We start from the raw sequence: 11,964 nt of genomic DNA, 5'->3' as shown, positions 1-11,964 counted from the left end.
AGACAGAGTGGGGAGCAGAACAGGCTGACTGACGAAGTACACTGCTGAGGGGAGCAGCCGGCGAGTCAGGAGAGGTCTCCCGCACCCTGTGGATCACCACCAGGATGGGGATTGAACTCATGCTGAAGTGGTTTTAGCTTCTTAGTGCTGTGCTTTAACCCGCTGCGCCACCAAGGAGGGCCCAAGTTACCTATATTTTAACCATTTATATCAATAATAATGATGGTTATACACAAAACGTTTTCATATGTTACCATTTAGTCTTCACATAATACCATAAAACCTCCCTACTTTACAGATAATGAAAATTAACCTAAAGAATTGTCAACTTATCTGAGGTTATAAAACTGACAGAGTAAGGACAGGAACTCAGTCCTTTGGCTCCAAAGTCAAGATTCATAACAGTATGGCTGTCTTTTAAAAATATAGTTTGCAAGGATTATATGATCCAATTATGAACTGATTCAAATAAAAATGTCTCTACCTACTGGTTTGTCATAGATGTAACTCACAGAGTAAAGTCTGTTCAGTACCTGATTACTTAAATGTAATTACTTACTTTTTAAAAACCTACCTATACATTCAAGAGAAAAATCTGTCCTCTTATCCCTAATTAATGGAGTCGTTACTGTAGCCATAAGAAGCGAAGCCTCTGTAGTGTGGTGGAAGAACAGGGTGTGTTTATTATTACTTCAGTCCACTGGAACTAGAAGGTGGGAGTTGTATTTTCTGCTCAGACTGCTGCTCCTGCTGCCAGCTCCTGGTATGCTGTGGGTCTGACTCACTCAACTCTCTTTGTTCTCTGTTATTATTAGGATAGTTAAGCCCAAAGTGGCGTCAATGGAGGAGATGGCCGCCTTCCACACGGATGCCTATCTGCAGCACCTCCAGAAGGTTAGCCAAGAAGGAGATGATGATCACCCGGACTCCATAGAATACGGTCTAGGTAAAGTCACTAGGGGCGAGGACGTGAGATGGACAATCTCCATCTGCAGTTTGCAGCTACTTAATCTTTTGTCATTTGGATGATGGTCTTTATTTTTTGTTGTTGTTGGTAATTTTTTTCTTACATTGTTGTAGTTCCCATAGTTCTCCCACTATCATATGACCTGTGAACCATGCATGATGGTCTTTACACAAAATCTTGATCTTATTCATTCAGCCCTAACACTTAACAAGTAAGCCTTATCTATGGAGTAAAACTAAACATGAATCAGATGGAGGAAACACTTCAGTTGTTTCTGCCTAGATAATGGTGCCCAGATTGGGCTTGAGTGTTCAGGTATTGTGCATATGCTGTGTCTTTGTTGATTTAACTTCTCTGTGAGCTTTTGTTTTTACTTGAGTACAGATGTATGTTCTGGTTCACTTTGCTACCTCATCTCCCATTGAAAAGCTGCATTTTCAAAAATTGTAAATAGTCATAGGATGATTTGGTAGAACACTGGTCTGGGATGTGCAGTAGAGGGGTTAAAAGGCCTGGGTCCCAACCTGGCTCTTTGTGCCCGTAGATAAGAAAAACTGCCTCTCAAGCCTCAGTTTCTCCATCTGCAGGAGGCAACTAGTTAATCTTGAAGGGTTAGCCTTTTTACCTCTACTATTTTTTTTTATTAAAAAGTTTATTTTTACATCATTTTGCACATTTTTTTTCCATACCTCTACTATTTTTTAAAAATTCTTTACCCAGCATTGGAGATAGTTCTTTCTCAGTTACCTGTAACACATTAGCACAGTAGCTTTTTGGCAAGGCGTATTGCCACCCAAACCCATTTTTTTTTTTAGAAGATTTATTTATGTATCCATATAGAACTGGGGTACAGACCAGAGGTTCAGGGGGGCGGTGAGAGGAGTCACCAGAGACAGAGTGGGGAGCAGAACAGGCAGATCGTCGAAGTAGGTGGAGGGGAGCAGCAGGTGGGTCAGGAGAGGTCTGCCACACTATGTGGATCACCTCTGGGCAGGCAGGGATCGAACTCATGCTGAAGTGGCTTTAGCTTCTTAGTGCTGTGCTTTAACCTGCTGCGCCACTGGGGAGGGCCCAAACCCATTCCTTTTAATAGGGTTCTGTACCCAATTCTAGTGTGTGGAGAGAGCTTTCCCCCATACCACTAAGCAGTGCTTTGGACCCCATTTAGGTGTCCTGCACTTCAACTTAATTCTGACACTACCTAGAGAGAACATCAGATTACACGGGTAAACCGCCCTGTCCCACAAGCCTGCCCTCCACTTCAGCCACCAGTGTCTCACACCCATGTTATTTGCTGTGCTTCTGATGGATAAGCTACAAATTGGAGGCTCCAGTAACTCCTCCAACTCAGGATGCCAATGCAAGTACTTCTGAGCAATTAGCTATGAATTAGAAGCTCCATGACCCACCCCTTGGATTTGATTAATTTGCTAGAGCAGACACAAAACTTAGGAAACCCATTTCTTCACTATATTTACTTATAAAAAGACAAAATCTAGGAACAGTCAGATGGATGAAATGCACAAGGGCAAGACACGGGACAAGGACATGGGCCACGCCCTCTCCTCATACTCACCTGTATTTGTTTACCAATCTGCAGACTCCGCAAATCCTCTCCTTTGGGTTTTTTATGGAAATTTCATTACATGGGCATGAAAGATGAAATCAGTGGCCATTCATTGGTAGTTGAATTCAGTCTCTGGCCTTCTGTCACATGCTTGGCTCCTCTGGCGACCCCAGCCCCCACCTTAGGCACCTTCTAAAGGTCAACTCATTAATATAACAAAAGACTCCTGTTTGACTTTCTTCACTTAGGCAATTCCTAGAGTTTTTAGGAGCTTTATGCCAGAAACAATGATTAAGACCAAATCTAAACAGTTGACCCTTAAACAATGCAGGAATTAGGAGTGCCAACTCCTAGTGCAGTAAAAATCCTTGTATACCTTTTGACTCAAAACCTTATAACCAGTTGTTGATGGGACGCCTTACTAATAATATAAATTGTGGTTTGACATATATCTTGTGTATTATATGTATTATATACTATATTCTCACAACAAAGTAAAGAGAATACTAAGAACGTGGTAAGGAAGAGAGAAGGCATTTACATTTATGCTATTGTACTGTACTGATACCATCTGTACATGCTATCAGTCTGCAAGCAATCCACGAGTGTGACCACTCAGTTCAAAACTGGTGTTTAGGGTCAGCTGTATTTCTTACTATAAAGCAAAATATCACACATCTTTTTATAATTCCCCTCTTAAAAAGTTCTTCTGTTATTTGCCCTCAGGTTATGACTGCCCAGCCACTGAAGGAATATTTGACTATGCAGCAGCAGTAGGAGGGGCCACAATCACAGCTGCCCAGTGCCTGATTGATGGGATGTGCAAAGTAGCAATTAACTGGTCCGGAGGGTGGCATCACGCAAAGAAGTAAGAAAATGACCTTCCTGCTTTCTGCCTCTTTCCTTGAGTCATAGACACCCATACATAACTCTCAGTTATGTACACGCTTAAGCTTGTTGTATTGGCATTTGTTGAGAGACTTGTGTAGATAGCACTACTCGGCGTTCCGAAGAGACACCAGGGCCAGTTGAGCTTGTAAATAAAAGAAGATGAGTTAATATGATAGGAAGCACATTGATGAGAGTCAGGACACCAGGGCTCTTTTTGATACCAGCTGAACATGTGTATGAGCCCAAGAGACTTAGCAATAGGAAGAAATTAATCATAGAAGTGTTAGAAGAGGTGAATTTTAGAGTCAGTTCTTGGAAGACTTGGAAAATATTGTCAGGTAGGTTGGGAGGTGATGAAAATGGATTTTAAACAAAAATCAGAAGAAACAAGGAGGTCTGTTTATGTGTCCATCTCAGGACTGGGGCAACTAAAATTTAGATGTCACAATAAGGAAAAAGGACTTGTGAAACAGCTGTCCTTAGATGCTACTTGGAGTTTTGTGGAACATTTCAACGAGCTATCTTCAGTGTCTGACAAGGAGTGGTGGGCCATATTCAGCATTTGGAATCTTGTTTGATAATGTCTGTAAAATATAAGATATGTTGGAAGAGGGGGATTTTTAACACTGCACTTATCAGTGTGCTATGTGAGTGATATGAAGCAGGTTATAACTGTTGTGAATGCATCATTCACAAGCCAATTGTTTGTATTCTTGGCCATGAAGTTGGTACCCCTCAGTGCTCTTGTTTCATGTGAAAACAAGTCTATTTTTCAGAATAAAACCTTGACACTTTTAGCATATTCAGGTTAAGATGATAACATGGGCTACTTGTCATCAATCATTTCATGATCAAGGAAGTCCATGGGAACGTTTACTACTAGAAGCTACTGATGAAACGATGGAGCAAAGAGCACCAATACTTAGTAATGAGTTTTATGTGGCCTTAAAAATAAAGATAAGCAGCATGCATTTTTGTTAGCTTTTACTCTGTTTTTACAAATTCAAAGTAAGGACAGTGATACATAAGGGGGAAAAATGACCATCTCTCTTTCAAGCTACAGATAAAGAAAAAAAAAAGCTCTCTGAACCAAGGAGTTCTTACTCTGTTGTGCCTAATGAATTGAGAAGAAATGTAATTTCATGCCTAGTCCTGGGTGTCCAATCTAGTTTTGACCTGTGGTCCTGGGGGCTCTTATGTAAATTCACTGCTTTAAAGCCTGTTAGGACTCGGTCTGTTTCCAGTGGAATACTCAGATATCTGACACTTATCGTTGCTTTGCTGCCAGAGGGGGAATACTCTATCTTGAGCCAATCATGGATGCTTCTGTGCGCCAATCATGGATGCTTCTGTGCTGCTTGAGGGTGAGGCATACCCACCCACCATTATCTTACTGTTTCAAAAGACTCTCAGCTGACTCTGCTTGGAAACAAACACCTGTGGTGAATATAAATTACGGAGCATCTAAGGATTGCCTTACCCAATTCAGGTCCAAGTTCCAAGAGGTTCTCATCACCTTTAGAACCTTTCTGCAGATGGACCACAGGCAGTTGCCTATAAACTTAAGTTTTGCCAGCATTTAGCCACAATATTTGTTTAAACTTCCCCCTGCCATTTGTTCATTTGACAGGCATTGACTAAGCACCTACTATCTGTCAGACATGTGTTTATTATCACTAATAAACAGACATGTAGAAATTGAAGCATGTTATATTTTTCCCCTACTAATTTTGAAAATAAAAGAACACTTCAAAATACCTAGGTACTGAGTGTGAAATTGGCACACTCTTTTTGAAAACTCCGGAAGTAAGTTTTTAAAAAGTAGGAAAAATGTTCAGACCTACTGACCCAGTGCTATTATTCTTAGAAAACTAGTCTAAGGAAGTAAAACTAATCCTGCTTTCAAGAAATTCATATCTTGAAGGAAAGATAGTATACATGATTGCATTTGAAAGATAAAGAAAAATGACTTTCAAATAAATTCTGCAAAAGAAGAGTAATGAGAATGCTTTTAGACATTAGACATAGAAAACTAATAAAGAGAGCGCTGCTAGCGCTGGTGTGAGATTAGACATGTTACACTGCACTCCCTGAAGAGGCTGTTAACATGAAATAATTTCATCTGTTGTAAAGAATATACTGTAAATGAATGGGAGCAAAAAGGATTATTCAGTAAATGATGTTGTGACAGCTGGTAGTATTAATGCTCTCATCTTCTGTATTAAGCTAAAATAGTAGCAGCTGCTTTGAAGAGTTAACTCTTCCAGTTTTACAAAGCACATTTTTAAAATTAAATGAATATTAAACTTTTAAAGAAGAGTTTTTTTTTTAAGATTTATTTATGCATACAGAGCTGTGGTATAGGCCAGAGGAGCAGGGGAGGTGAGAGGAGTCACCAGAGACAGCGTGGGGAGCAGAACAGGCAGACCAAGGAAGTACACTGCTGAGGGGAGCAGCGGGTGGGTCAGGAGAGGTCTGCCACGCCATGTGGATCACTTCTGGGATGGGAATGGAACTCATGCGGAAGTGACTCTAGCTTCTTAGTGCTGTGCTTCAATCCTCTGTGCCACCTGGGAGGGCCCTAAAGAAGAGTAGTTTTTCTGTAGTTGGATTTTAGGATACACACTTATTTTTGTCTTTTATTCACTTTGTACAATTCCGTAAAAATGAACACAAGAGTCTCCTATCTTCTTTTTCCAGAGTAGATATAACTTGTTCCAACAAGTTTTCATTATTGCTTTAGCATGCTGTCATGTATGGCTCGCTTGGTTTAAAGCATTAAAAATATAGTTGCTAAGACACTGCTAAATATGTCTGTCTTTCATTTATTATGCTGGTGGAAGATAGAAAACAAGATTTGAGATTCAGCAAAGTAGCTTTGTGATGACAAGACTGTAGTTTATCTTGGAACATGCTGAGCTTTGAATTCTTTATATTTTTATAAGTGGTTGTTTTTCATGTTAATTTTCTTTTTCTTATTTTTGTTGAGACAGTGTTGGTTTACAACCCTGTATATGTTTTAGGGGTATAGGTTTACACGTCTTGAAATGTATGTTGCTACACTACACCTACTGCTAAAGCATCAATATTCCTCTAAAATAGTCCATTAGACCTCTCCACTTTGCTCTGCCCCATCCCCTCCCTCTCTGGATCCTCAGTGCTAGTCAGATTTCAAGGGTTTGTTCTGGTTTGTTTTTGTCTATTCTTTTATTTGTTTATTTTTTAGTTTCACATGTGAGTGAAATCATGGTATTTGTCTTTCTCCTTCTGACTTGTTTTGCTTAGCATACTCTTCTCCAGTGCCATTCATGTCAATGCAGATAGCAAGATTTCCTCGTCTTACAATTGAGAAGTATTGTACTGTGTATATACACTGCATCTTCCTTATCCACTTGTCTGTTGTTGGGCGATAAGGTTATTTCCATAACTTGCCTATTATAAATAGTGCTGAAGTGAAAATAGGAGTGCACATATCTCTTCAAAGTAGTGCATATGTATTCTTCCGAGAGACACCTAGGAGTGGGGTCACTGGTTCATGTTGAATCTTCTATTAATATTTTGAGAAACCTGCATACTGTTGTCCATTAGGGTTGGACCACGGTACATACCCACCAATAGTGTACGAGGGTTCCTTTTCCTCCACAACCTCACCAACACTTGTTTCTGTTTATATTTATATGGGCCATTCTCACAAGTGTGAGGTGGTATCTCATTGTGGGTTTGATTTGCATTTCCTTGATGGTAAACGATGATGAGCATTTTTGATGGTCTTGGATCAATGTTGGTAGATGTATGCTGGACAAATATCTTCTCTCATTTGGCAGGGTGTCTTTGATTTAATGGTAGTTTATTTTGCTGTTCAGAAGCTTTTTAGTTTGATTTAGTCCTAGTTTATTTTTTGCTTTTGTTTTCCTCACCACGGACTTGAGATCCATACATGTCATTGAAGCCACTGTTGCACAGTCATTGACAACTGTTCTCTTTTATGTATTTATAGTTTCAGGTCTCTAATCCATCTTGAATTAATTTTTGTTTATGGTATAATGTAGTGGTCTGGTCTCTATCTTTTGCATGTGGCTGTACAGTTTTTCCAGCAGCATTTCTTGAAGAGACTTTACTTGCTTCATTGTTCCTGGCTCCAAAAAGCAAATTTTAAGATTGTATGCACACTGCAATTACAACTTCATAAAAGACATGCATATAAAAGGAAAAAAAACCTCAGTGGGCATGATAATAGTGTATGTTAGAATGGGAGAATTACTGATGCTTTAAAAAATAGTTTTCTCCAATTTTCAAAATTTCTGTAATGATATTTTACTTTTACAGCCTAAATTTTTACCAAAATAGAGGCAAAAAGTTATGACAAATATAACAAAGGTTTAAAGTCTTTACGTTATTTATTATTTAAATCACTAGTATATAGATAAATGGGCAAAAGCCATGAACTGGAATTTCACAAAAGAGGAAGCAAATGATTAATGAACAAAAAGATGTTAAACATTGCTACTAATTTAAGAAGTGCAATTGAATTATATGTACATGTTATATTTTCCTCCTATCAAATCTGAGCCAAAAAAGCAGCTTTCTAACTTGTAACATATATTACTCTTGGTATCATACTGTATAGTTCTAAACAGTGTAAGCTATAGAAAATTGGTGTATGTGAAAATGACAATTTCTCTTATTTAGCAAAAGTGGGGGGGGGGCAGTAGGGAAACAAATATTCAACAGCATAATGGTTAGGTAGTATACTGTAATACTCTACTTGATGAGTTATAAATAACTTTTCAAAATGTTTAGTACAACTGCATAACAAGAAAAATTACATATCCTATAATGTTGACTTTATTCATAAAAGATATCTTAGAAGGAAATCCAACAAAATATGACTGTGAGTATGACAATATCGCAATTGCTATGATTGGATAATCAATATATCCATGATATATTGATATTATATATATATTTGCACCTTTTTTCTGTTTCCTGTATTTTTTCTGTCATATCACTTTTATCAATAAAGTCTTTTATAATTAAAAACTGCTTGAAACTAGATAGGAAACAGTTATAGCATGCTTGTTGTATGCCAACATGATGTACAAGGCAGTGGGGTATACTTCGTTCCTGTTGGTGGGAATTAGAATTACAAGCAGGGGAATAATAAGAGAACAGTAGCAGGAAAGTGGTGCATCTGGAAAGCTACAAATAGTTAAATGTGGCCAGAATGTGAGACCAAATAAAGACCAGGTTACAAAGGTTTTGTAACTCCTATTGAGGAGTTGTACTTTTTCTCTGGTGCCTGTGGCATTTATTTAATTTTTTTAAGAGTTATTTATGCTGCTCTCCCTCGTGATGCAACAGGCTAGAGCTCCACACTAAGATTTATTTATGCTTACAGAACTGGAGTACAGGCCAGAGGTGTGGGGAGTGAGAGGATTCACCAGAGACAGAGCGGGGAGCAGAACAGGCAAATTAGCCAAAATCCGCTGCTGAGGGGAGCAGTGGGTGAGACAGGAGAGGTCTGCCGTGCCATGTGGGTCAGCTTCCTGGCCACGGATCGAACTCATGCTGCAGTGGCTGTGGAGAGCTTCATAGTGCTGTGCTTTAACCCATTGCACCACCAGGGAGAGCCTGGCATTTACTTAGTTTTAAGGAGGGCAGTTATGTGCTGTTTGGAATTGGAGGGAAATGAGACTAAAGGCAGAAGATAAGGCTACTGCAATTATTTATTTATCAAACAATTATTAAGTAGTTTAATGAATGTGTCAAGTGCTAAACAAAGAAGTGGACAGGAGATTCTCATTTTTTTAAGAAGTAGAAATAGTTATTTTTTTTTTATTTATTCACTTATATGTTAAGGTAAAATTGGTTTTTGACTCAGTATGTGACTCAGAGATATAGGATGAAACCTCTTCAAATGGATGTTGTCACACCACACCCACCACCAAGGCACCCATAATCCTTCACCAGAGTCCATTGAATCCTTTGCTCCCTTGTGCTCATCACCCTCCTCCTACTCCCATTTGGTAGCCTCAGTCCTACAGTCAGACTTTCAGGGTTTGTGATTGGTTTGATTCTGCCTGACCTTTTATTTTTGCATGTTTATATCTCTGTATTTACATATATAGTGAAATCATGTGATTTTTGTCTTACTCCTTCTAATTTATTTCACTAAGTAGATCTAACAAAGATCTGCTATTCAAAATCTATAAACAAACATACAACTCAACAAAAAGAGAACAGAGGACCCAATCAAATAACTGGTCAAGGAGCTAAATTTTAGGTATTTCTCCAAAGAAGACATACAGATGACCAACATGCACGTCAAAAATGCTCATCATCACTTATCAGGAAAATGATATCAAAGCCCCCGTGACTATGTGATATATCAAGAAACCATAAACAGGGACCTCTTTGGTGATGCAGGGGTTAAAGTCTTTGATCCCAGGCCAGGGAGGTGACCCACATGGCACAGCAGACCTCTCTTGTCTCACCTGCTGCTCCCCTCAGCAGCATATTTCAGTCAGTCCATCTGTTCTGCTCCCCACTCTATCTCTGGTGAATCCTCTCACCTCACCCCCCACACCTCTTGTATGTATAAATAAATAACAAATGAATATTTTTTTAAAAAAGAAAGAAACCTTCTAATTTCAGAAAATGTAAGGCTCTCCTAAAGCCCCTGTGTGGGATCCCCGGTTAAGAACCTTCGCTTTAGACAACGAGGAATGACTGAAGGAATTTTTATCCAGGAGCAGGTAACATGATCCGATTTGCATTTTAGGAATTGAGGAATTTGCCATAGTTGGCAAATAAATCCTGGTGGAATGAACACTGTTGATTGAGAAAATTGTAAGGACCTTATTGAAATAATCTACCCAACAGAGGTGAAAGCAAGTGGTTATGAGCAAAGAAGAGGAAATAAATTAAAAGCCACTTAGTTCATAGACTATATGGTAACAATAAATATAAGTGATGAGGAAGGGTAATCTTGATTTCCTGTGCAGATGACAGTAAATTGTGTTGCCATTAACGAAGAAAAGTATGATTTGAGAACTGATGTGCTTACAGAAGATCTAATTAAAGATGTATATTAGAGAGCTGGTAATCATGTGCATGCAAGGGCTTACAGGTTTTAATGTGTATTTGAAATACCTGGGGATCTTATTAAAATGTGGATTCTAATACAGGAGGTATGAGGCAGAAGGTCAGGATCTGCATCTCTTTTTTAAGGATTTATGTATGCATATGGAACTGGGGTACAGGCCAGAGGTGCAGGGGGTAAGAGAATTCACCAGAGACAGAATGGGGAGCAGAACAGGCAGATGGACTAAAACACACTGCTGAAGGGAGCAGCGGGCGGGTCAGGAGAGGTCTGCTGAGCCATGTGGGTCATCTCCCTGGTTGGGGATCGAGCTCCGGCTGCAGGGCTGTGGATAGTTTCATAGTGCTGCACTTTAATCCGTTGCGCCACCAGGGAGGGCCCAGGATCTGCATTTTAAACAAAATCCCAGGTGATGCCAATCTGTGTACTGTACTTGGAGTAGCAAAAGTCTGGAGCTCGGGAGAATCATCTTCAGTGTACAGATTTGGGTAGAGTCAACAATGTGATAGGTGTCAGAGACCTCGCCAGATGTTGGAGTCCAGCTTTGACAAATAGGCAGTCAGTGGTCTTCCCGAAGGATGAGACTGTGTCAGCAAAAATGAGCAATTGAGGCAGACACTGACACTGTAGCTGGTGTAAGTATTTCCTGCTGAATGTCTCAGTGGGTCTTTATTTATATGTCAAAGTAGGCAGTGAGATTACACCAGCAAAAGCATTGAAGCAAAGTAAAAATAATCATTACATATGTTTTCATAGTCACTTGGAGAACCCCGTGGCCTCGTACTGGAAAGAAACTTATTTGATCATCTTAAGAAAAAACATACGAAACAATCAAAGCTTCTAAATGTACCTAGTTTCTCAGCATAATCAATCACCTGAGACATTTGGTGATGTTTAACCACCTTACTAACTCCCTAATGTAGATTTCTACCCCTACATCCTGTTGTCCTAAAATCATTTGTTCCTAAGAATATCACTAATATATTGTCTTCCTTGAAGTTCTACTTTTACACCTTATCATTCTTATCTAACTCCTATATTCATTATTTATCTTAGTCTGGTCTAAGCTAAGGGTATCTGACCTGTGAAGTGTTAACCTTTAGAGCTACCAGAAAATCTACTTATGCCGCAAGCACACCTCCCGGGTGAGATTCTTGTCACCCACCACAGTTAGTTTAACACAATTTTGTTTTCCATTGTCTTCAGAGCTACAACCTGTTTTTCCTAGCCTCTTGCAATGTTAATTCCTATTATTTATTACGTAAATTAATACCTTAATCCAAGTTAATTTAGACAGGCCAATCATATAATGAATTTTAGACTATTATTAACCAAAAACAAATGAGGAAGTTTCAACAGGTGTTGCTGTGTAGACTCCCATGGTTTCATCTAATTTGGAGGTTTGGAAAACCCCTTGTCTTCCCAGGAGTCTCCCCA

At 39.2% G+C, this 11,964-nt stretch overlaps 1 protein-coding gene across 5 annotated transcripts in view; it reads left to right on the top strand.

Annotated features, from left to right (window-relative positions):
* The window catches only part of HDAC8 (histone deacetylase 8), a 252,873-nt gene that overhangs the window by 2,860 nt on the left and 238,049 nt on the right, over positions 1–11,964 (top strand). For all 5 annotated transcript variants that reach the window (XM_012727153.1, XM_012727154.1, XM_004685580.1 and 2 more), the window contains 2 exons: positions 816–946; positions 3,261–3,402. In XM_012727153.1, the coding sequence (XP_012582607.1) occupies positions 816–946; positions 3,261–3,402 (273 nt within the window). The remainder of the gene's footprint in view (positions 1–815; positions 947–3,260; positions 3,403–11,964) is intronic.

The sequence above is a fragment of the Condylura cristata genome, unplaced genomic scaffold, assembly GCF_000260355.1.
Source record: "Condylura cristata isolate star-nosed mole 26May11 unplaced genomic scaffold, ConCri1.0 scaffold00019, whole genome shotgun sequence".
Taxonomy (NCBI): Eukaryota; Metazoa; Chordata; class Mammalia; order Eulipotyphla; family Talpidae; genus Condylura; species Condylura cristata.
The sequence above is the reverse complement of the archived record's forward strand: the minus strand, read 5'-3'. Positions and strand labels throughout refer to the sequence as shown.